General features: G+C 53.2%; 1 protein-coding gene across 3 annotated transcripts; it reads right to left on the minus strand.

The window, feature by feature from the left end:
• Abcb10 (ATP binding cassette subfamily B member 10) lies at positions 1–24,623 on the minus strand. 3 transcript variants are annotated; one of them, XM_027947984.2, is made up of 13 exons: positions 24,068–24,623; positions 16,911–17,111; positions 15,760–15,962; positions 13,137–13,271; positions 12,315–12,461; positions 11,387–11,522; positions 9,761–9,856; positions 8,597–8,806; positions 6,479–6,558; positions 4,912–5,092; positions 2,778–2,821; positions 1,874–1,908; positions 1–1,494 (listed from the first exon to the last, which is right to left on the minus strand). In XM_027947984.2, exons 1-13 carry the CDS (start codon positions 24,552–24,554, stop codon positions 1,263–1,265), a joined length of 2,187 nt encoding a protein of 728 aa, XP_027803785.2. In that variant the 5' UTR covers positions 24,555–24,623; the 3' UTR covers positions 1–1,262. The 3 variants fall into 3 exon arrangements, with proteins under 3 accessions (XP_027803785.2, XP_071475902.1, XP_071475901.1); XM_071619801.1 differs by lacking the exon at positions 24,068–24,623 and adding an exon at positions 17,293–17,876; XM_071619800.1 differs by lacking the exons at positions 12,315–12,461; positions 13,137–13,271.
• Positions 24,624–25,508: the final 885 nt, after the last annotated feature.

The following is a 25,508-nucleotide window of genomic DNA, read 5'->3' on the forward strand; positions in this document are numbered from 1 at the left end:
CTCATTCACTGAATCATTTTATTCATTATTAAATTCCCTTTTGTCGAAAAAAACATAACACTCTAAGCCTCTACTGAAACGGGCTGCTTCTTCCAGGAGGATCTGGAGGGAGGCCATCTGGGCACCAGGGGCTTCCAGTCCACGCCAGCATAGCAACTCAGGCTTTGGCATCATCGATGTAGAAAAAGCACTGTTTTCTAGAGGCAACAGCAAGTTACCAGCACGAATCAGAACATGGCAAACTCGGGGGCTGTCACTTTGTTTTAGCGACTGAGTCATTCAGGTGAACAAGACTATTCTCATAAATACAAGAAGGGGGGCCACTGGTGTCCTCCTCAGGACAGTGCCACGACAGAAGGTTCTGGGCTCTGTGGAGCAGGAAGGCTTTCAAATTTTCTTCAAATATCTTATGGCTGAAAATGATAGCCATGTTATTCAGATTTTAGCTATATTCATGAAAATTCAAAAGTATTATAAAAACTATAAACTTTAGTTTCTCTGGGAATTATAAGTTTTTGACAGATAATTTTCAAATGCATGCCTCATACAACTGACATGTAAAGTTCATGTTCATCCCTCTTTCTTGTGATACCCAGCAATTTGTGCCTTGCACCAAGAGTACTCACAGAAACAGACATGGGAAGAGAGAACACAAAGCTTTCCGGTTGGAGGAACCGCTTCCTTCCCATGTTCAAACCAGTCAGGCTTCCAAGTGCTAGGTTGTTGGAGACTGTGCACGTCTGGATGTCGCACTCCAGGATCACACTGCAGGAACTCCAGGGCATAGGTAACGTGGATGTCCCCTTCCTCTACCTGACGCTCTGCCTGGCAGCTTCGCTTCCGTAAAGGCCGAGTGGCACTTCTACTACCCAGTGAGAGGACACTGGGTGACAATGTGTGCTAAGCTGGTCCAGAGTCCTTGCTCCTTGTTTATAATTCCATTTCAAGAGCTCTCTCCACAATAGTTTGAATATGCGAGGTCAGGCAAAGAGCACGAGGTGCTGGGCAACACTGTGCTCCTCTCCATGAAGGGGAGCGCAGAACCAGGAGAAGGCCCTGGTGCAGGGACACTTAGAAAGTCACACTGCTAAAAGGTCTTGAGAACAGGGATGGTTCAAAACAGTATTTTTACATACTTTGGAAAAATAGACATATTTCAAGTATCTTGAAGTGTGACTTGTGGATTTCATTAGTCTGCGTTTTTCCTGCAGTGCCACCATGCTTTAAAGCCTCCCAGGCTCAGTGCATGGGGAGCTGCTTCTTCACGCTGAGGGAAAGCTCTGTTTGCTCATTAGTCTTCTGTACAACCCGTCTGGTCTTGAAAGTAGTTCTTCATGCTTCCCGTGTTCGGTGATTTTTCCACGGTCAAGAACAGCGACAACGTCTGCATTCTTGATGGTGGACAGGCGGTGGGCAATGACTAACACTGTCCTTCCCTCCATCAGTCGATCCAGAGCCTCTTGCACGAGGTACTCATTTTCGGCATCCAGCGCACTGGTCAGGATCATAGGAGCACAGACTTTAGTGCCACAGCGGTGCACAGCCCCAGGGCCACACTCTGGCCCTCCTTATGGTGAACTTCTATTCTGACACAAATTTCCCTGCTGGGAGCAGGGACAGAAAGGAGGCAGGCAGGATCTCCCACCTCTAGAACCACGCTGACATCCAAGCAGAAGGCCCTGTTCAGGTGCCAACTGCAGGGATCAGGGCCCCTCCCAAGCTGGGTGCCCACTGGTGCCCCTCTGTCCCCTGCCTCTTGACTGCCATTACTGGCCCAGACTGCCTCACTTCACTGTGCAGAGTCCCTCCTACAGTGGGACACTCCTCAGTAGTCTCGTGCAGAACACAGCCCCATACGTGCACACTCTCTCACCTGGTCGCTTCATCCAGGAGAAGAATTCTAGGATTCTGAAGGGAAAATATTTAAAAGAAAAGAAAAAATATGGTTTTAGTGGAAAATACAAGTTTTCAGTAATAAGAACCACATTTGATATGTGCCACAGTGTGGGTGGACCTTGGAGCATCATGCTCAGGGAGGGACCACACTGGCGTGGTTCCACCCAAGGGCAACTTTACCAGGATAGAAGTACGGAGGACAGGGCAAAATCAGTGGCCAGCTGGGTCAGTGGAGGGAGAGAGGAGGGGCATGCACAGCGGAGGTGCCCACCACCAGGGCAATGAAGGGTTCTACAGTTGATTGTGGGTTCTGTCTTCAGCCAACTCTAAATTTACTAACAGTCACTGAGAAGTACAGCCAAGATGGGTGAAGTTTATGCTATGGAGATTATGCTTCAGTGAAGCTGTCTTTAACTCGCCGTATCCCTGAGGGGAACTTGTGGCAGGGGCTGTCCTCCAGGACAGCTCTCTGACCTGCAGCCAGTGAGGCCCTTCCCGGTCCTGAGGTTTCCTGGATCTCAGCTCTGTACTGCTCGACCAGCAGTGGGTATGCAGGCCCAGTGTATGCTGGGTGCCCTGAGTTGGGATCACTGTGTGCAGATGGTTCTTGAGGATGTGACTTGCTTGCTCTGCTTTCCCCGACAGCCCACAGTCATGACAGCTCCCGACAGCTCCCGGCCCTGAGAAGCCCTTGTTGAACTTGAACATGGCCCCTGGGGCTCTGCTTACCTTCCACAAGAATGGTCGACCACATACCCACCCCCCCACCCCCCCACCCCGCCACCCCGCCAAACACAAAAATAAGGAAGACGGAAAATTACAAACTGCAAGGTGTCCAAGTGAAAATGGCACCAAACCCAGTCGAGAGGCTTAACGCTTACCTTAAGCAGGGCCCGGGCAATTGCAATCCGCTGTTTCTGTCCACCTGACAAAAACAAACAAAAAGACTTAACAAAAACTCTAGGAATTCGCTTTCCTGATGAGGCATGTGGCCATGTGGAGGTACCTTCTCCAGCTGGCCACAGCTGGGATAGAGGGGAGAACAGAGACCTGTTTTTACAATAGCTTGTCCTCCCATCAATCTCAGAATTAACAGCAACAACTTTTATCACAGCTGCACTGAGGATGCCCCACCCAGTAGGTGTCTTCTAAGTGCGTTACCCTACGAGGTGGATTCCAACTTACTCCCACTTTATAGAGGAAAGACTGAGGCACAGGCAGGACCAGGTCTCAGGATCAGCAGGTGCAAGCCTAGGCTTGACCAACACAGTGTAGAGGGCTCTGCCTCCTCCCACGCACTCCCGCACAGCGGGTTAGGAGCTCAGATATGGGAGGCTTCTGGACAGCATTAGAACCATCCAGAATAAAGGGCACCTGCACCCACTGCCCCAGTTGACACTGGTCCTCATTCCTCCCATGTGTGTAGTCTCCTCTTGACGTGGAGTCTGTGGTGGCCCCCTGCCCTTCCACCTCCTGCCCCTCCCTTCCTCCAGGACTCCTCCCCAGCCTCAGGACACTCACCTCCCCATGTGGCACTGGCTTTGTGATAAGGGCACTCCTTTCTGGCTGACTTACCCAGAAGTTTACCACCTGTAGCTGGCACCATGGTACCCTGGACCTGGCCCCTCACAGAAGCTAGCACACGAGGACACCAGGATGGCCCTCCCTTGTCCAGGGCCTGGAGTAGCCGGCCATGGGCTACCTGAGCTTAGAGGCATTCTGGGTGCAGCCAGTGCTCAAGGACCGAGTGCCGGGTCCTCTCAGGACACAGGCGGGCTGGAGCCAGGTGTCTATTCTATATTATAAGGTGGAGCTTAGGATCCTGATGGAAGGAAGAATATGCAGAAGCTGGTCCACCGGGAACAGGTGACCCATGCTTGGGTCCGAGCTGCACACCGCCCTGCTGGGCAGCAGCTCAAACTGGTTTAAACTAGCCAAGGACAGGTTTCAGAGATGGCAGCTGGTCACTGTCACCAAGCAAGGTGTGAGTCTACACTGGAATGTCCAACACCCACCAAAAACATCTGTTTACCCTCTGCCTTTGGTTAAAGAAGTCATGCAAGGTACACTCAACTTTTGTTTTTAGTTCTCTGTGGCTCAAAGAGATATTTAGAGGTAGACAGGACAACTGCCTTGGTCTAGGTTGAGGCTGCATGCCCAAGAGGAGTGGGAGCTCTCAGCAGGGAGCTCAGTATCTGTGGAGGAGACATTCTTGGAAATTTGTAATAAGGAAAAAAAAATCTGTTTAACCAAAAATTTATTTATTTTTCAGTTCTACTCACTGGTCCTACTTCTGCATCCTAAAACAACATAAAATAAGTCCTCTTTCTCTCCTGGATTGTGGTGCCAATGTGCCTAGGGCTGCTGGACAGGTTTGGGCCTGCTGGGATGGGCCAGCTGTGCCCGGAGGCTATGGGGCCATTAGACAAGACTTCAGGTCAGGTCTTCACCAGCGCCTGATTTTGCACAGCCCTCAGTTGAGTGCTTTTCCCATTTTAAAAGGGTTGTTCAAAAAAAAAGAAAAAAAAAAAAGCAGAAGAACACGTAATGGAGGTGATGTGAATAAAACCTAAATCATTTACTCTGCAGTCTTTATGGAGAGTTCCTTGGCTCCTGGTCTCACCCACAGGGCACAAGCTGGGCAGTAAGAACAATTCCCCTGCTGGCTTTGCTGGAGAGCATCTCTGCCTCCGCGGGCGGGCGGATCACCTGCCCCTCACAGATGCCTTGCTCTCCAGGTCTCTGAGTTTCCGGTCACAAAACATTTCAGAAGAGAAGAAACCTTGAGGAGCTGAGTACTGCCCAGCAGCTGTTGGGACAGCTCTGGGCATTAGGAGAGGGAGACTGCGAAGCCATCCACAGAGGTCAGAGGCCGCGAGGCTCTGCCGTGGCTTTGAGGACAGGACCTGGCCTGCTGCAGTGGTGCAGTCTGAGGCCAGGGAGCAGGGCGCTCCTGTGAGGCCAGCACACGGTTGGGGTGGGGGGGAGATGGCAAACAGGAGACAACAGGCCCACCTGACAGCAGCACACCCTTCTCCCCCACCACTGTGTGGAAAGCTCGGGGGAACTTCCGGATGAAGGCTGCAGCGTTGGCGGCCTCTGCAGCCCTCTCCACCTGCTCTGCTGTCACGGAGGAAGGGCAGTCCGCACCGTAAGCGATGTTCTCAGCAATAGAGCAAGAAAATAAAACTGGCTCCTACAAATTGGAACAAAGCATGTGTGTCACAAATTCCAAGGCAGAATTCAATCGCACCTCAGTGCCTTGGACTCTGCACAGCACTAGACCCAAGATGGGCCCTCGGCACAGAGGACGGACTCTGCTGTGGCTCTATGTCGTCCTCCTGCTCCGGCCACCCAGCATGCCCCTGTCTTACCCTGAAAGTGAAGCCAGATTTAAAGATAGGTAGTTAGTGTAGTTAGGTAAATCTAATAATGAATAAGATAAATAAAATGGAGGTCATTATAGAGAATGGAGTCCAGGAAACCAGAGCAGCACTTGGGGAAATTGAAATGTTAATGTCCCCAAGGCCTGGAGCCCATCCTAAGGAAATGTTTATAAAGCAGCACCCAGCAAAGAGGGAAATGCTAATCAAAAGCTGCCCCAGGCCTTTCCTACCCAGATTACTCCTTTAGCCCACCTATCTCCCACCTTTTGGGCCTTCCCACATGCATTCTATCACTGCAAGATAAAGGGAAACAAAAGACATGAGTGTGGGAAAGCTGAAAGAAGACGTTAGCTATAAAAAAGGGAAGACCTTCCCCTTCCACGGATTCTGCCTTTTGGGTCCTCTTATTCCTCCGGGAGAAGTCTTTTCTGCTGTCCTTTAATAAAACTTCTACTTTCCACTCTAAACTTGCCTCGGTGTGCTTCTCTGGTGTTATACTTCAGCATTCGGGGAAGCAAGGCCTGTCACCATTATCACCGGTAAACAGTGATAACAAAGGGGCCTGATCTGAGCACCTGCTATCCTCACCATGCTGCAGATGAGACCCTGCAGCAAGAGCCCACAGGGGCCAGACCACATACACCTGAGCACCTCCCTCAGGACTGGAGGACCCCCGACCATCCCCTCCCAGATGACTCCCACTGAGGGTAGAGGGGCTCCTCCTCCTCCTGGGTGGCAGCATGTGAAGGGTTCCTAAAGAAAGGCTGCCTGCAGCTTCTCTCCAGTGCCCAGCGGACACTCTGCTTAGCACCCGTCACTGCGCCACCTGCCCCAGCCCAGAACTCTGAAACCTGAACTTCTCACAAAGGGCCTTTGTTTGCTTATTCCAAAAACCTGTCGCGCAAAGCAAGAGAATGGTCGGTGGTGACATGGGGCTTGGGACAAGCCCCTGAAAGCATCTGCAGTCTCCCTGCATCCTCTAGACTACACGTGTTCAGAGAAGCACAAGCCCCAGTCCTGGATGAAGCCACTGCTTCAACTGGTTGACGCTTTGGATGAGGCAAAAACCTGTCACAGGATGAGCCTGACACACCTAGAAATTTGTGTCCTTCTCTCTTGAGAGGTGCAAGTTCCATAAAAAGCAAGGGGCAGAAGCAGCTTCAAAGGGTGAATGATGGACAGAGGCCTCATCTCACCTGACTGACGGTCCCAATCTTGGATCTCAGCCAGGCTGGGTTCAGCTGGCGGATGTCATGGCCATCGAGAAGAACAGCTCCTTGTAGGGGGAGAACAAAGTCGCTGAGCGCCAGGTAGCCAACGGCTAACAGGAACACAGACTGTGCCCGTAAGAGAGTTCCAAATACAGGTTTGTGAGGCTTAATGACCCTCCCCAAGTGGAGCCCAAGCCAGCATGTGAATTTCAGAGCCAAGAGGGGCCTTCTGGGAGGCCAAGTCTAGGGCTCCCTCAGCCTGGGCGAAGAGCCAGGCCCTATCACCTTCCTCAGCCTGTCCAAGCTCCTCCTCCTGGTGACTTGAGGCCCCACCATCAGATGCCCTGGGAAGGGCCTTGAGTCAAAAGAGAGCTACAAGGGAGAGGTGAGCTGGTCCACTACTGGCCCTCCCAGGGGTGCAGTGCTGATGGTGGTGCCAGATCCCACAGCCACCTGATGGGCCAGCACCAGCAGTGGCCTCAAGCTCCACCTGTTTTGAGGCAAAATCTCAGAGTGCCTTGGAACTTCAACTTGGAATCTGCTTTGTCAGCCCAGCCAGTGATTTTTGAGCTTTTATTACTCCTTAAAATATCCCCTGTGCATGAACCTAATCAAGGGGAATCTATTATCTGCCACTGAGAATCCGACCCACGCCACGGCAGAGATCTTAATTGATCAGAGGCCAACTTCACAGTCCTCACTAGCAGAAGTACTTCTGCTACTTCTGCATGCTAAGGGTACTCAGGGCTGAATGCTAATAACACCAGGAGTGCAGCTCCCCTCCAGCAGAGCTGAGACACTGAGGGCCAGCTGGAAACCCACGGGTGCTATGCCCATAGAAGACGGAAGAGGCTCAGGTACAGCTCCCTCGACCTTGATCTATTTGCTCTGCAAGAAACCAGACTCAACTTATTTTGATTTGATTTGTATCTACCTGGCTATGATTATTTAAACTCAGAACTTCACAGCATGTCAAGAGTGAATCCCAACAGCAACTCTGGAGGCAACAGAATGGTCCCCCATCCAGAGCAGATGGGGCTTCCTGGCTTAGAATCTGCAAGCCAAGTGTGCACAACACCTCACCAGCTGCATGTGGCTTAAACAAGAGTGCTAGATGAGAAATTCTTCATGAAGTCACAACTCTGGTCACTGACAGTCGTTTACTTGCTGACAACCGTTTTTTTCAATCCAAATCCAAAGAGATACACACTGATTATCTACTATGGGAAGGATGTAAAAAAGTGAAATCATGTGCTTTTGCTCTTAAGGACGTTGTAATTTGGGGCTGGGGTTGTGGCTCAGTGGTAGAGAGCTCACCTAGCGTGTGCGAGTCCCTGGGTTCGATCCTCAGAACCACATAAAAATAAATAAATAAAACAAAGGTATTGTGTCCAACTACAACTAAAAAATAAGTATTAAAAAAAAGATGTTGTAATTCAGTTAAAAGTAAAATTAAAACTAGAATGACGGCTGGGCACGGTGGTGTACACCTGGAATCCCTGCAGCTCAGGAGGCCGACACAGGAGGAACACAAGTTCAAAGCCAATCTCAGCAACGTAGTGAAGCCCTAAGAAACTCAGTGAGACCCTGTCTCTAAATAAAAAAAAAAAAAAAAAAACCAGAAAAGGGCTGGGGATGTGGCTCAGTGGTTAAGTGCCCCTGGTACCAAAAAACAAACCAACAAACCCAAAAATCCATTACGAAAATCCCTCCTAGTTCAAAACATTTCAACAGGGCTATCACATGGACATGAATCACTGATGGCCAAATGGCCAGACTAAGTGTTTTCTCATGACCAATGAACCACCCCCCAGGAAGGAGCGTCTCTGGGGCTCCCAGGGCTCCTGTGCACAGCACCTCATGCTGTGAGGGGTGCCCAGCAGCCCACGAGCCCCCTGGCTACAAGCACTGCCTCACCTGCCTCACTCTTGTCCTCTCAGGGAGAGTTGGAGTTCTGGGCTTGAAGAGGCAGAACACAAAACCTGGAAAACTGAGGATGCCTCCCACTTTGGGGAGCTCCTGCCTGGAAGGAGCAGCTGGCGTAGAGCACCCAAAGCTCTGCAGTCAGGAGGGTGCCCTTGCCCACAGCGTAGCGACACTTACCAGAAAGGGGGTCATACAGTCGCAGTAGAAGCGAGACCACAGTGGATTTGCCAGAGCCACTTGGGCCAACCAGAGCTGTGACAGATCCTGCCGGGATGGAAAGGCTGAAATCCTGAAATATGGGCACCTCTGGACGAGCCGGGTAGGCAAAGTGCACGTTCTTAAACTGCAAGGCGCCTTGGAAGCTCTTCTCACGTAGAGTGACCCCTTCTGAAACACAGGAGGGACCCAGGTACTTAAGGCAAAAACCAAACTTGTCTGAAGATGGACAGGGGATAGGGGGACCCCTGCAGCCACTTAGAGGGCACTCCTGGGGAATGAAGGTACAGACCTGTCTCTAAGGCTGGCTATGCGGCCACCCTCACCTGCTGCAAACATAGCACCACGTGTATAAAGGCTCATTTGACCTCACAGCCCAAGAGTCCAGCTTTTCTGTGGTCATGGGGTAATAGAGGCCAGCCTGGCTGGGCTAGCAGTGCAAGTGAGATCCAGCCTCTGAGCAGTCTGATGTAAACCCACTGGCCTCTCCCAGCCTACTCTCCTGGTGCAGGGCATCATGTCACCCTGAATAAATACTCGATGACGGGAGTGTTGCACAACAGTGGAGTCAGAGGTCTGCTCTGCCAGTGCCACTTGCCCTGGTGTGGGAGACAGGGCTTAGCCTCTTGTGGGGTGTGTGTCCAGGGCCATCACACTGGAGAGCACCATCTTGCTGGACCTGCCCACCCCACAGTGCCTAGGAGCCCATGAGGGTGAAGAGTGGTCACAACCTCTGCCAAGTCTGCTGAGTCTATGAGCTGGCTCAGGCCCAGGGCTGCAGGAAGCTGCCCACAAGCAAGGAGGAGGCTCCAGCCACTCAGTACCAGGTCCTTCACCCCACCCCAAGTGCCAAGAAATACAGTCTTTTAAATGTTAGGTCTGGCCCCTTCCTCCCATCCCAACCCCTCACAGGTCTGCTTGGTAAACTGGCTGTGGCCCTTCTTGGAGGTCAGTGTCCACACATCTAAGGATGGTGGCCTGTAGCAGCTGTCCTTCCCTCATCCCCTCTCAGAGGAAACCTGAACCTTTCCCTGCTGTGCATGGGGACCATGTCCTTGTAATGTGCTGGACTTAAGAAGCCAGACTGCCTCACCCCCAGCAGACAGCAGCCCATTTCACACCCACCGTCAATAGGCATCTGGGGCTGCCTCTCCAAGAGCTCCCAGAGCCGGCCACCGGCACCCAGGCCCTTCATCAGCTCTGAGTAGAAAGAGCTCAGACCTGCAGAAGAGAAGCATCCATCAGCATGGTCAGGAAGGACACCGCAGCTCCATCCCACGGGAGCCCTGCAGAGGTGCACTTTAAGGTGAGATCTGTCACTTCTGAGTCAGGAGGTGAAACCGTCCTCACCATTCCCTGACCCCCCCTTGCTTCTGGGCAGCGAGCCGAGGCTGGTGTGCTGAAGGCACTTCCACTTTAGGTGTTTTCCAGTTTTGGTCGGTTATAGGGACACAGCCCATCCCTCAGTCAGGGAGTCTCTGTACACAAAGCACTCTGAAAACTGAACCACAGGAGGGTGCGGTGCCCACGTCTGTCATCCCAGCTGCTCAGGAAGCTGAAGCAGGAGGATCACAAGTTCAAGGCCAGCCTGCACAACTTAGCATGGCCCTCAAAATAAAATAAAAAAGGATTGGTGTGCAGTTCAGTGGTGGAGCAGGACAGAAGAAAAGCCTTTGCTTTCAAACAACAAAACCTTCAAGTCAGACACCAGGTCCACTGACAACACAGAACCAGCATCTTTTAACCAGACCTCAGTCACTTGCCTGGCCTTTCCACCACAGGCTGGGAGGAAAACAAGGCCCACAGCCATCTGCCAGGCTGGCCGGGGTCTTGTGCGAGGTGCAGAAAAAATACTCCAGACTTCACACAGGCTTTTCCCCTTCCAGGAACGGACAGCAAAAGCTAAACCCTGAAAGACCCTCTCTCCCTTTTCTTCCTTTTTTGTTTTTGAGACAGGGTCTCCCTATACTGCCCAGGATGGCCTTGAGTGATTGGGCTCCAGTGATTCTCCTGCCTCAGCATCTAAGCAGCTGGGACAGCAGGCATCCAGCTCTGAGAGAGTCTTGGCAAAAGCAAGCAAGTCTGTTTCATGCACTTGATAATATGTCAAGCAAATATGTCGATATATATATAAACATATATATAAAGACAAACACACACACACACACACACACACATTATACCTTAGATTGAACCCAGGGGCTCTTAACCACTGAGCCAACCACTAAGTCACATCCCTATCTCTTTTTACTTATTTTGTTTAGAGACAGGGTTTTCCTAAGTTGATGAAGCTGGCTTTGAACTTGCAATCCACCTGCTTCAGTCTCCTGAGCCTTACAGGCGTTACAGGCGTGCATCACTGTGTACCTCTAAAGTTGATATTTTTAATTGTTCATTTTGAGTATGGTTAGCTTTGTACAAAAGGAGCTTTATTTCCCAGTGATTTGCCAGTAGTATAACTATCGCCAGCACAGGACTGTATTTTCTGTGTCCGCAGATGTTCAGCACCACCCTGGCCTCCCTGCATCTGTGAGCAGTGGCAGCTGTTTAAACAGCAGGGATAGAGGGTTCCCAGCAATGCTGAGCTGCAGGAGGCCCACAAAGACCCTGAATGTCCCAGAGGGCCCACTGGCTACTCTCATAACTGCATTTTCTTTTAAAGCCCAGTTGGAATAACATCATAGGGAATGTCTGTACAGATGAAAGCCTGATTTTTAATTCATAAATCCCCAAATCACTTAAATTATGTACCTCCAATGCTCAGTCCAACCCAGAAGGCATACATGAGGAAGGAAGAGAGCTCGCCCACCGTCATGTGGGCAGCACCCATCAGCAGTCCTCCCTTGTACAGGACAGATAGCACGATCAGGTTCCCAGACAGTCCCGTCTGTGGGAGGAGAAAACACAGAGTCAGGGAAAACCAAGGGCCTCTTTGGACACTAAAAGCAGGGACCAGGCCTCTGATTTCCTTCTTCAGACTTAAAATTTCATCTGGATTTCAAACAAAACAATGATTCAAAATACTGAAACAGTATTGCCATAATCTCATCACCATGAAAACCTAGGTGCTGAGACACCCAGCAGGCTCCCATTCCGCTCACTCTGTTCCGCCTGCAAAGGAAGACGGAGGACCCGTCGCTCACCTACACATCTGATGCTGTGACTCCACACTGTGCTGGCCCTGGTGCCCTGCTAGACCATCAGGTGGTGTGGGGCCTCGGTAAGGGCAGCCTTCTCTGGGTCACTGTTTCCATGTTAACTGTGGCAATCACCAAATCACCTCTAAAGTTCTTTCCAGTTTGGACATATCACTGAAATGTGTCTTATTTAGGTTTATGGCAACCGAGTTCTTACACTTCCTGCTTGAAAGACTCTGAGGTTATCCAGGTTAATCCTTAGTAGGTATCAAATTCATCTGTATCACAATGACCCAGAGCCCTGTTCAAACACAGACTTGCTGCCCAGCCCTGGTCGAGGTCGGGAAAGTGGGAACTAAGGGCCCCAGATGGGGCTCACCCTGAGAACCAGCCCAACCTGCCCAGGCCACCTTCTCCTCATGGTATTTACTTGTTTTCCTGATAATGACTAACTATTTTCTATTGTGTCAAGAGCCACAGAATAAAGATCTCTCACAATCCTAGCACCTGACTTTCCATTCCTTCCAGAATGACCCACTTACTGCTCCAAAAAAGCCAGCCCGAGCAAAGGCCTCCTTCCTTGCCAACTGCATGACATGGTCCACTCTGTGAGAGTATTTCTCCACCTCAGCCACCTCTTTGCCAAAGGCTCGCACAGTTCTGATATTTCCGATGCACTCCTCTGCTAGCTGCAGGGACACAGGTGCATTACAGGGAAAAGGGGCACACTTGAGTCTAGAAGCAGAAGCAAAATGTGATTCTTATTTAAAACACTATCAATGGAAAGACACTCATGAAACCCAGCTAGGTCAGGAAAGGGCCAAGTACACAAACCACCCCACTGTTGAAAAGCACATCAGTCAGACAGAGCCAGATGATTGACAGAGAACAGGCAGATGACACACAGGCTTATGCAGGTAAAAAGACAGACTTCAAAACACTTATGGTATTAATTCTGAAGCAGGATTATCCACGTTTTTGTCTTTTCTCATATTCTCACATTTTTCCAATGATAAGCAAGCATGGCTTTATAATGTAAAAATATCAAGTTATTTTCATTTTTTGCAAACCTGGTTTCACACAGCACTCTAGAGCTTGCTTATTGACTTAATGGAGGGCACAGTATGGTCTAGAAACTATTACTAGAACATGACTAGCTTTTTGGCCCTGTCAGAGACAGCAATAGCAAGACATGAGAGAGTGAAACAGTGTCAGGTCAGGCTGGACATGCTCTGTGACGCGGTGCAATGACCGCAGAGGCTGTGTTTGGGGCAGGGTCTGACGTGAGGAAAGGGAGAGCTGTGTCCTGTGGTCCTTGCTCCGAGCCTATTCCCCTGGACACCATAGCACGGGAAGGCCGTTACCTGAGTGGCTTGTGCCAGAGAGTCCTGTGTGGCTTTGGATAGGTTCCTCAGGTATCGCCCATAAGCCACTGCAAGGATGGACATCGGAGGCACCACACTCAGGACAAAAGTGGCCAGGGCAGGTGAGACAAAAAACTGTGGGAAAAGTGGGGGTGCTCGTTAGGCAGAGCCGTAGTCTTCCCTGCTCTGTGCCAGGGAAGCGGCTTGATAGCGCTATCCCCAGGCCAGGCCGCCTGTCTTGGGAGAGCTTTTCAGACCTCTTTAATCTTTATAAAACCCCATGAGTGCTACGCAGAAGTAAAGTGGCACAGAGCCAATGGAGAAAGATGAGATGCTCGTGCTCAGGCCAATCCGGGCATGTCAGGGCAGCGGGTCCAAAAGTGGGGGCAGATGGGCGTCCAGCAGGGAGAATGCCACCTTTTTTGTGCATGGCAGAGGTGTTCTGTCAACTCTGCAATCCAGTGACCTGTGAAGGGGCACTAGTGCCTGCTCAGCACATGACAGAACCCACTAGGTCCCATCTGCACAGAAAGCAGGTCTCCTAACTGTCCCAGGGAACACCAGGGACTGACGGGAAAGTAATGAGCAGATCCATCAATCGGCTCTTTTCTCTCAGGGGAAACTCCTGCCAAGTGCTCACACAGCGAGCAGCACCCAGGCGCTAGACAGAGGCTTGGCCCACACGTGGGAGTTGGATGATGAGGAGGAAGAGGGGCACATGTCCAGGGCCACCGGTCTTGGGAGGCCTCTCCACCACAGGGCCAAGCAAGACACAGGACTTGAGGAGGAGCGAGTATGCTCACAGGTCCCTGAGGTACTCGGCTCAGGGAGCAGCTCACATCTGATGGTGTCCTCCAGGTAGAGAGGCACAGGCCCCCGGGATTCTCCAGGACTGGGGTGAGCCCAGACCACCCTCCCACCTTGTTCTGCATCCAGGCTTAATAAATGTCCTTCTGTTGCCTAACCAGGGTCCCAGCACCAGAAAGGGGCATTTTCCAGGGCAGAGCACACATTTTCACACAGGGAGGAAATGGCAGGGTGGTGTGGGCAATATCCGCTCTCAGGGGGTGGACCCCAGCCCTGTGCAGGGGGATCAAAGCCCACCACTCCTCCAGAGCTGAGGACAGATCCCAATGATGCTCCACAAGAGGACCACTGTGGCTGGAAGTTTGTTTTTACCCCAGACTCCTGTGTGGGAGCCCTAAACCCCAGGGTTGGAGATGAGGCCTGAGGAAGTAACTAAGGCCCAAAGACGTCAGGGAAGCATGCTTGCCAGGAGGGGCAGCTTTCTCCTATGAGCACATGGCAAGATGCTGGTTACTGACAGGCCAAGGGAAGAAGCTTCAGACTGACCCTGGAATTGCAGCTTCCAGACCACAAGAAACACATGTCTGCTCTCTAAGCTTGTGGACCTCAGCTATGGCATCCAGTGAAGGGGGAAGGCCCTTCACACAGGACTCCTACTACACTGGACTCTCCCTCACAGTACAGAGCTTCCCCAACTGCCCTCTCCTGAGCCCCAGGACCATGAAGGCACTTGAGTGTGGGAAGGCATATGTTCCCGGGGTCTATTTCTCCTGCAGCTATAAAACCATGACACTTCAAAGCTCTTTTCCGTCCTGTACATCAGATCTAGCAGGTAGATGCTAGCAACAGGTCCTTCCAATCCTCGATGCTACGTGGAATACAGAACAAGACCAAAACTCTTCTTCTTGTGAGAAAGCGTTAAAGGGTATGCCCTCAGCCCCCCATTCAGATACCGCCCATTCAGAAACTGCCATCAAACAAGAGCCTCAGGTGGCCCTGGGCCCGTGCACTGCGGCAGGTGTGGCAGGAAAACTGAACTGCTAATTTCACTTAGGATTGATTAAGATCAATACTCCAGTGATTGGCAAGCTTTCAAGTATGCCTGCAAACCCTCCACATGTCAAACTATTGTTTCACTTGCAAATTTTAGGAAATCTAAAGCTGGATCAGGCCTTGCCAAGGAAAATTCTGCACCCATATCGAGATGTTACTTAAGTGGAAAACACACATGGAGCTTGGAGTTATAATATGAAAAAAGTAAAATACAGTTCCTCACTAGTGATTGTGACAGAAATTACACGTCAAGATGATAACAGTCATTCACACTGTTAAACAAACACCATCATCATCAGCCCTATGTCCTTTCGCTTTTCTGAGCGTGGTCAGAACACTGAGGTCAGGACGCAGCTTGAGCCACAGCCATCAGGCCCGTTGTGCTGGTCTGAGAACAAACACTGGCTGAAAGTGAGGCGAGCCAACTAGACAGGTCCAGCCAGCCACCAAGGACAGCACAGCCAGGGGTGCAGAGCCCCTCGCAGAAGCACAGCTGCCACCATGCAGAATCGGGTCTACCCCCACAGGCCCAGCTCCCTTGCCTCCCGCTGCTGGGCTGCCAGGGCTCCCGCATGCTCAGCAAACCTAGCAACGTCGAGAGGGGCTGTTCTGTGGAGCTTCTGGAGAGATGCAGGGAGCCCAATGGGAGAGGAGACCCCGTCACTGCAGCCTCCAGGACAGCTGGCCTCCACCTGTCAGGATGCAGAGACCTGGCCCAGCTGAGCCCACCCAGCCAGCAGGTCCTCAGGAGAAGCCCACCTACCATCATGCCAATGCCAACTGAGGCCTGGGCTCCAGCCCTGAGCCCGTCCGAGAGGTTTTCAGTCACCGAGCGCCCCAGGAGCGCAGTGTCTGAGGACAGGCGGTTGATCAATTCTCCTGTGCGAGTCTTGTCAAAGAAAGCAACATCCTGCCTCAAAACAGAGGAGAACAGCGAGGTTCGAAGCCTGTTCACAATGCGCTGACCTGTGGAGCAAGCGGAGGGCTCTCAGAGTGCTGCCCAGCACCTGGAGGGCTCTCAGCATGCTGCCTGTCACCAGGAGGGCTAGAGTGGGGCTGCCCATGAGGGCTTTCAGTGTGCTGCCCATCACCAGGAGGGCACTATGGCTGCACGCAGCCCGTCACTGACTTCCTCCTAGGATGGTCAGTGCTGCTGATGAGGAGACGGGAGGTGAGTAGAGAGTATCATGAAGAAGCTCGAGGACATTAAATCTTTCCCTTTTTCTTATTTTTTTTTTGGTACTGAAGTTTGAACCCAGAGGTGCTTTGCCACTGAGCTACATCCCTGTCGTTGGTAGTTTTTCATTTTAAGTCAGGGTTTCTACGTTGCTGAGGCTGGCCTTGAACTTGTGAGTCTCCTGCCTCAGCCTCCCCAGATACTGGGTTTACAGGTGTGCACCACCACACCTGGCGATCACACTGATCTTCAAAAGGTAATTTTTCTCCTTCCTGGCACCTCTTTTGAATTGAGCTTCCGGTGCAAGAACTAGTGAATTATCCACACAGTGTTTTATTAACGGAGCGGCACAACAGCCCTAGAGGCAGTGCCCTGGCATCGGCGTTGGGTGTTTTCCTGCCTGCTAAGAACTAGACTACTCAGAAGAAATACAGCAAAGTTGCTGCCCCCGCCACTACATAGCACAGAGCAGAAAGCAGGGAGCCGTCCTTAAAGCCAACCTGCAGCCAAGGGCCTTGTTCTCAAACCTCCTATAAGACCCACATGGCATTTCCCTTACTGCTGAGCCCAACTAGGCAAAACAGAGTCAAGAAGAGAGCGCTGGAGCAACGGCAACTCCAACGTCGTTTCTGGCTGACTGGGATCTGCGGCCCTGAATGTGATGCTGGCAGAGAAGAATAGCTGGGCTGGCTCAGTGGGCCCCTGGCCTCTCTGGAGACTCGCTGCCTGAGACCCACCTGAAGACTGCATGAGGTAGACGCGGACGGCATTGGCAGCTGCACCACACAGGAACACGCAGGTCAGCCCCAGGCAGAGGTCGGTCAGGCTGGCACTACTGTCCATGGTGGGGCTGGCATAGATGACATCGATGACCTTCCCCAGGAAGAAAGGGGCAGACATGGTGACAACACTGGACACGGCCAGAAACCCAACAGCGGCTGGAAGACAGAAGGCGGCTCAGTGGGGCAGCTGCTGGGGCTCCTTCCCAACTTCCAGACTGCAGGGCGACCCCAGGGGCCAGGCTCTCCTTTTCACCCCTCACCAGGACAGCTGAGAGCCAGCAGGGCACCCCGATACCATCCTCTCCCCACCCTGGCATTCTGCTGCAGCTGTGCACACCTGCCTCTCCCTTGGCATCCTCTCTCTCTTAGCTACAGGACAGATTCCAGGTCAGGGCTGGACTCTGTCTAGTATTGCAGGCCTCTGAATGACTTTTGGGAAGCAGTCTCTGGACCCGTTACACATCATTGCATCCCAGGGAATCAGGCACTGGGGCCTCAGCATGTGCTGAGTAATAAGGACACGCGGGTTCGTGTTCCTGAAGACAGACTAGGGGAGAGTCCTGTGGGAAGAGGAGGTACTACAAAATCAAATCAGGAGCACACAGCACAGACATCTGAACCTGCGGGAGGGCGGCAGTGAAGCCTGCACCAGAGCTTGCCGCTGTGGCTGTGGCAATGGCAAAGGGCACGTGGCGTGCCAGCCAAGCTACGAGCTGTGGAGCAAGCCCCTCCCACTGCTGAGAATGCAACTGGCACGATCTTGATGGAGAGCAGCCTGGCCCGGAGTCCCTCAGACTGAGAACGCACGATGCCTTTGATCCAACAATGCCGGCTCTGAAAACTTCCTGCAGACACACTTCCACAGGGAGTCAAAACAGACTCAGTTGGGTGCCATGTGCCCACCTGAAATCACAGATACTCAGGAGGCTGAGGCAGGAGAATCACAAGCTTGAGGCCAGCCTCAGTAACTGAGTGAGGTCCTAGGTAACTTAGTGACACTGTGTCTCAAAACAAAAAAATAAAAAGGGCTATGATGAGGCTCAATGTTTAAGCACCCCTGGGTTCAATCCCCAGCACCAAAAAAAAAAAAAAAAGAAGAAGAAGAAGATGATGATGATGATTCAAGAGTGTTCACTAAGGCACTGCTCATACCAGTAAAAAGAATAAAAACATCCTACTCTTCTGTTGGTGGGGAACAAATGAGATCTACTTTGCAGCATTGATTTTACGAATGTTGTGCAGTCGTTAAGAGGACAAGGTAACCTCACAGGCATGGAAATGGAACCTCCACCAGGATCACTATTGGTTAAAACAAATCTAGGACACAAATGCCCACGCATGTGCCGTCCAGTCCTTCTCCCCATACTTCTTATTGGTGCCTTACAGCTGTACATTTGTCTTTCACTTCTTGGTTTTTCAAGTTTACACATGTGCAGGACACCTGCAAGAGTGATATCTAACAGCCTCCCAGGTTCCGTCCAAGAGCAGCTCTGGGCAGGTAGGTACAGCATGGCTTCCCATTCGCTAGGTGCCTCTGGCTTGGTGATCAGTGTACACGTCACCCTTAAGGAACCCACTAGGAACCACTAGTCCCCGCCAGGCTCAAGGTGGACAGAGCCCTGTGAAGAGGAGCCCCAGCACTGGGCAGACGGATTGTGCTGGCTGGTGGCTGGCACTCACAGTCACGGGGTCATGGAGAGCGGAGTGCAGGCCCCACAGCGGCTGGTGTGCCCTAGAGCTCCGGGAGTGCAAGCCTGGAAGTGCAAGCCTGAGAGCTCCAGGAGTGCAAGCCCGAGAGCTCCTGGAGTGCAAGCCTCCCCTCCCCAGGCTCTGCTGCCCCACTGCTGCTTCCTCCTCTCCTCATGAGTCTCCACGTCTGCCACTGTCTGCCACCAGCTGGCCGTCTAAGTGTGCCTGACTTGCTCTGCGTCCAGGAGTGATTTTGGCCTGCCCTGCACCCTGCTCTCCCCCACCCCTGCAGGGATGGGCACAAAGCGAAATTTCAACCAACATCTGTCGAATGAATGAGCGAATTGACCTTTGGCAAAGGCGGTAGCAAACGCTCATCAGCCCAAAGTCCTCCTGCACCCCACCAGGAACGTGAGGCCGGGTTTAAAAACCAGTGCGTTTATCTGGCTAGCGTGACACTGGCCAAGGCCAGCTCACCTTGATGTAAGGCCAGGTCTTGTTTCAAAGTACCCTGCGCCTGGCCACGGGGCACCGAGGGACTGCAAGTACAGAGAGCTCCCTGCTGGGAAGAGCTGTCCCAGGGCCCAAGACCAGCACAGAACCCCCCCAGAAGTACAGCACACATGCAGTGCGAAGGTCCGAAGGTCTGTCTCCTCCCACCACGCTGGTTTCTCACTCCAGTGAATGGAGCACCCTGGGGTCTCACACCATCAAGGGGCTCAACACAGAGGAAGGAAAGGCTGGATTCAAGCCCCCTGCAGGGTCACACACCCTCAGGTTTGCTTGTCATTCATTTGAACAGATATCTTAAGGGTGAGTGTGTGTTCGGCTGGCGATTGGGTCTCACTATGCTACCCAGCTGGTCTTGATCTCCTGGGCTCATTTGATTCTCCCACCTCAGCCTCCCAAGTGGCCAGGACCACAGAAGCATGCCACACACCCTGCTTAAAATACACAGCAGCATGTGTTACTGCCATGTGCCTCTTTCTATCACAAGTCAAATGTAGGTAAAGTGAAGATTCTCCAGCTTTGGGTTGACTGTATCCCTGTGGTCATGGCCTCACTGTGTGTCACTGTCTCTGATGTTGACAGTCAATCTAACTTGCATCTCAGGCCCTTGTGAAACTTGTCCCCACCCTTCCTCCAGGACTAAGCCTCTCCCTCGGCCCATCCATCCCTGCCTGACAGGGCTCCAGCCTCTTTAGCTGCATCTCCTGGCATCTTCAGTGCTGCTCTCTCCCCTCCTCCCCCAGCATGGCATTCAGAGACAAGGGAAATACCCTTCAGAAGAGAGGGGAGCAAGTGTAGACTCAGGCTGCTGGGGCAGACACCAGCTCTCAGAAGAACAGGGCTTGGGGCCAAGCGGCTGGAGGACAGAATGAGGCAGGTCTGGCAGGATCCCACGATTGGCTGAGCTGCCTGACCCTGCACAGGTCACTCAACTCCCCTGTGCCTCAGTTTCTTTTTTTTGTAAATGGCAGTACACATGACACCTCCCCATGGAGTTGCTGCGAGGCACAGACTGGACGTGTCTGGAGAGCCTGTGGTCCAGAGCCAGTCCCAGCAAACAAAACCAGCTGTCACCTGTGGTACCATCAGTGCAGGAATGGCCCCACCTGGCCTGGGCCACAGGGGAAGGCAGCTGGGGAGGGAGCAGCTTTGGTTTTCAGGCTGTTGGGAGACATGCTGTGGAGGAGGTAGTATGGTGGAGCACAGGAGGGGAGGCCGGGGCCTTGCATGCAGGGAGGGAGGGGAAGGCACAAGGGGCCAGCAGAGGGGCAGAGGGCTCAGCAGACTCCACAGGTTCCTGGAGGGAGATGCAGACGAGCCCCTGAGCGCCCCCCCCCCCGCCCCCTGCGCCGCTGCCTCTGCCCACACTGGCTCCTACTCACAGAGGCCAGACCTGCCCCACCAAGAGTAAGGGTCCACCTGGCAGACCATGGGAGCCACCCATGTAATGCAATTTTCTAGTTGCCACATTAAGAAAAGGAATAGGGCACCAGACGCAGTGACACACACCTGTGATCCCAGTGTCTCAGGAGGCTGAGGCAGGAGGACTGTAAGTTCAAAGCCAGCCTCAGTGACTTAATGAGGCCTAAGCAACTTATTGAAACACTATCTCAAAATAAAAAGGACTGGGGACATGGCTCAGTAGTAAGGCACCCCTTAATTCAATTCCCAGTACCCCTCACACCAAAAAAGAAAAGAAATAAAGCTAGGGCCAAGGCTCTGGGTTCTAACCCCAGTACCATAAAAATAATAATAATGCTGGGCACAGTGGCGCACGCCTGGGATCCCAGCAGCTCAAGAGGTTGAGGCAGGAGGATCACAAGTTCAAAGCCAGCCTCAGCAACGGTGAGGTGCTAAACAACTCAGTGGGACCCTGTCTCTAAATAAAATTTTAAAAAGGGGGCTAGGGATGTGGCTCAGTGTTTGACCGCCCCTGAGTTCAATTCCCGGTACCAAAATAATAATAATAATAATGTTTAAAAATAGATAACATTAAATAACATTTTATTTGACCCAATATATCCAAACCATTATTTGCATGTAACTGACGTTTTACAATTCTCTGTCCTTTCAGAACCTGACAGGTGTTGACACTGTGCTCAACACCAGCCACACACCTCACAGCTCTGTTGTGGAAGGCCAGCATTGTCTCTGAAACAGGTTTCTGTGGCACTGGAGGGTGCTCCATGTGGAGGGCTCGCCCTCCCTGTCCTCAAGCCCCATCCGGGGTGGACCCTGCCCTGTCGGGCTTTAGGAAGCAGCACCCTGAGCACTCCCTGGCCTCCCCTGGCTCCCATGCCTAGTGGCATAGCCACTGTGTTCCCTGTGCTTGCTGCAGGGGCAGCTCAGCCAGTGGCCCCCTCTCACACCACCCAGCCCCTTGGTAATTCAGGGAGCAGTGCCCCTGAGCTCTCCACCCTGGCACTACCTGAACACATAGGGTGGGTAGTGTCCACAGCCTAACCACAGAGCCACCAGGACTGTGTCCCCCACCCCACCCCCACCCCCGGGAGAGATGGGCTGCCTCCCAGGGCTGAGGCCGCACAGGAAGAGCTCTGGGCTGGAAGCGCCTTCTGGCAGCACAGCATCCTGAGCCCAGCCTGCCTATCTGCCTGTCATGCAGGAGGCCTGAAGAAACACTTCCTATCTGGAAGCACACACCTGCTCCTCCTGGGCCCCGCACCCTCTGAGGCTCCTTGTGGTCAAAGTGATAAGAAGAAGAGTTATCAGTGCAAAAGGCTCTGGCACCTCTCTGCCAAGGGAAAGAGACAGCAGCATGCAGAGCAAGTCAGAGGACAGCAGTTCCCCTGAGGAGGAGTGGAGACAGCTAATCCTGCCTAGCAGGCATCTGCAAGCATATCTAAGGGCAGGCTCGGGTGTGCCAGCTCCTGGCACAAATCGATGACATCAAACAGAACCACACAGTTCAGGAGCACACTGAGCAAACTGCTGAGACATGGGGAAGGGTTTTTACTCAAATATAAACCTACCTTTTGGGAGGGTGCTGGAATGGAGCCCAGGGCCTTGAACGAGCTAGGCAACTAAGTACTCTGCTACTGAGCTTCAGCCCCAGCTAAACCTACATTTTTGGATAGGGATTTTCCCACTAAAATTAACAAATTAACACTGGAATTCCTTCTTGTCACTTCAGCTATTGTGGCATCTCAACTTGAAGACATACAATTACTCCATACCCGTGGCACTCAGAGACGGCCAACACTGGGATGCTCTTAGGATAATCAGCTACCAATTAATAGTGATCCCCACTAACCCCAAACACCAACCACAGATGGCCCTGATAAGTTATCTATGACAACTTCTGAGGGGACCCTATGGTCTAAGGAGGGCTTTTCATCAATTTCCTCAGGACATAAAATATGCCCTGTTCAAAAAAAATTGGTGTGCTGACCACAGGTTTATTCCTGAAATCACACATTCAACATTTCAACAAGGCAGACCACAACAGCTCCCACGAGGAGGAGCAGTCCTTGGTTGTCTAAGACACTCTTTACAACATGCCAGCACAGGACAGGTGGGGACTGTGGGAGTGACAGGAGCGGTCACAGGACAGGCAGGGCTGGCCCCGTTGATCCCAGCACATTGGACACTTGAAAACCCTGACATCTGATGCTTCAGAAATAGAGCAAAACTGGATGTCTCCACCAAGCCCCAAGCCACTTACAGGAGCACCGGGCACACCCTGATGCCCCATGGGGGCCTGGGTCATTTGGTCCTTTATGTAAGGTGCTCCCCCTCAGCCCCACACACTAAGAGCTGGACACTGGAAGATGGACCAGCCCCAGTCTGTGGGACGGCTCAGCCCAGGGAGACCTCTTTTCTCAAAACTCTTCTAAAAGAGGAAAAGGATCTTTTCCATCAAAATCTACAACATCAACTGAACTATGAAATGACTCTCTTTATACCTAAGTACCCCAAGAATCCCTTAGACTCCCAAGATGAGAGGTGGCACCTGCCTGCTCCCCTCTGGTGCAAATCTGACCTGAACCCAAACTCTGGCCCCAGGAGGGCACTTTCCATGGCAAGGAACTGCCAGCAAGGAATTCTGTGGCAGGAACAACCTCACAGGCCCTTCTCTCCAACTACAGAGATGTCCTCCTTAGTCTCTTCCCACTGAGTTGGAATCCCAACAGGGGCAGGGCCCTCCATCTCTGCCTGCCAGCTATGTAGACATCCCTCCAAGACAAGCAGTGGCCTAGCAGTAACCCCAGCCACTCCAGAGGCTGAGGAAAGAGGGAGGCTGAGGAAGGAGGACAGAAGTTTAATACCAGCCTGGGCAACTTGGTGAGACCCTATCTCAAAGTAAAAATAAAAAGGGCTGGGATGTACTTTAGCAGCAGAGCACCTCTGGGTTCAATCTCACTACCATAAATAAATAATAAATTAAATGTTCTCTATTTGCATGTTGTTTCTAAAATCATTCATTTTGATTTCTTTTTTAAAAACCACTCGATCACAATTCTATGGAATAAGGTCCAGTTTCTTTGCCAGGGCAACCCGGGAGTCCTGGCCAGGTGGTCACCGATCATCACTCAGGGTAACCAAGAGGTGCATCGGGGTTCGCACAGCTTTGTATCACCTGTTGAAAGACTGCTGATTGCGTGATTAAAGAGCTCAATCCCGGTCACGTTTTTAAAAATGGTACAAATGCTAGTGCAAAGTAGACATATTTCTGGCAGAATTAATTTTTAAAAAGAGGGAAACCCCAATTCATTCAGAGAATGACCCAAAGGAGATGCTCCCACGAAGCCGGTGGCTGGGCGCGCCAGCCCATGGAGAGCCCAGGGCAAGCCCTACAACAGGCGCGGCCACCTGCGCGTCTCCACAGCCCCGTCGGCACCCAGGCGAGCCAGGCCACCCCGCGCGCAGCGGCCCCTCGCGGCACGGCTCCCTACCTGCCAGCCTCCCGCGCTCGGGGCGCACCAGCCCCAGCAGCTTCCGGGCTTCCGAGCGCCCGGCCACAGCGGGGCGCGACCGCCAGTCCTCCCCGGGGCTCGCTGGTGGCCCGTGCCGCCCAGCCTCCGTCCCAGCCCCGGCCGCCGCCGCGGGGCCGCCCTGGAGCCCGCTGCCCTGGGACCCGGCCCAGCGCCCCGGGGCCCTCGCAAGGCCCGCGCCGCCCGGCAATCCCGGCCGCGCTGACAGGAGAGTAGGGGCGCGGGCGGCCCGGGTCCACTCGAGGGCCGACGATGTCCACGCGCGGGCAGCAGGGGTCCACGAGCGGGCGGCCCGGGTCCACTCATGGGCCGACGCTGTCCAGGTGCCGGTTGCCGGGGTCCATGCACGGACGGCTCGAGTCCACTCGTGGGCCGATGATGTCCCTGCGCGGGCGAGTGGGGCCCGCCGCATGAGCAGCAGCAGCGGCCAGGCTAGGGGGCCACGCATGGCGCCGCGTCCGACCGGAGCTTCTCAACCGCCGGCCCCGCCGCGCGCCCGAGGACCCCTCCGGCCCAAGCGCAGGGCGTGGACGCAGCGCCGCCCGCCCCTCCCCGACCGCTGACACCCGCCCCATCAGGCCGGCTCCCCCAGGCCGCGCCCGCCTCCGCCGCCGCCGCCACCGCGGCAAGGCACACCCCGGGGCGGCCCCAGCCCGCGCCACCCCGAGCGCCCCCGCCGGGCAGCCAGTGCCGCGCACCGGTCGCGGGACTGGGCGCCCGCGCCTGCGCACTGCAAGGAGCCCGCTCGCGCCCCCGCGTCCTCCGCGTGTGGCTCTGGGGCGGCGCGGGCGCGTTCTCAGGCCGGAGACCGGCGGAGCGCACCGGAGTGGCGCACGCGGCCCTGGGGGTCTGGCGGCGCGGGGGAGGGGCGCTGCGGGGAACCGATGCGGGAACGCGGCGGAGCGGGACAGGGGCGAAGGGAAGGGGCAGGCGGCGAGCGGGTCACCCTGAGTGGTGCAGAGTCCGGGCGGAGGCGCGGAAGCCTCCGGGAAGACGCGGCTCGGGGAGGCGTGGAGGAGAGGGCTGGCAGAATGAAACTGGGATGACCTGGTGTAGGGTCACCGAGCCGCCGGAAGACCATGGAAAAGTTCCATGCGCTCTCGTCCTGAGATTTCGTGGACATCTGCGCCGGCACCGCGGGAAACCATCCGGCCCTCTCGTGGGCGCGGGCGGGGTGGGGGCAGTGCAGAGTTCTGTGGACTCCTAGGTATTTTCACCGGACTCACTTCAGTTGGCTCACAAAACGAAAGCAAGCAAAAACTTCAACAATCAAGATAAAATTTCAGTGCAATTTTAAGAATTTTAAGAAATCAAGAGCAATGCAAAAAAAAAAAATGTTCATAATGAACAAAAGTTCAAAATCCCAAATGCAGGATCCAGCCCACTTTATCATCTCTTGCCT

This window comes from Marmota flaviventris, chromosome 12, assembly GCF_047511675.1.
Source record: "Marmota flaviventris isolate mMarFla1 chromosome 12, mMarFla1.hap1, whole genome shotgun sequence".
In the NCBI taxonomy this organism is placed as follows: Eukaryota; Metazoa; Chordata; class Mammalia; order Rodentia; family Sciuridae; genus Marmota; species Marmota flaviventris.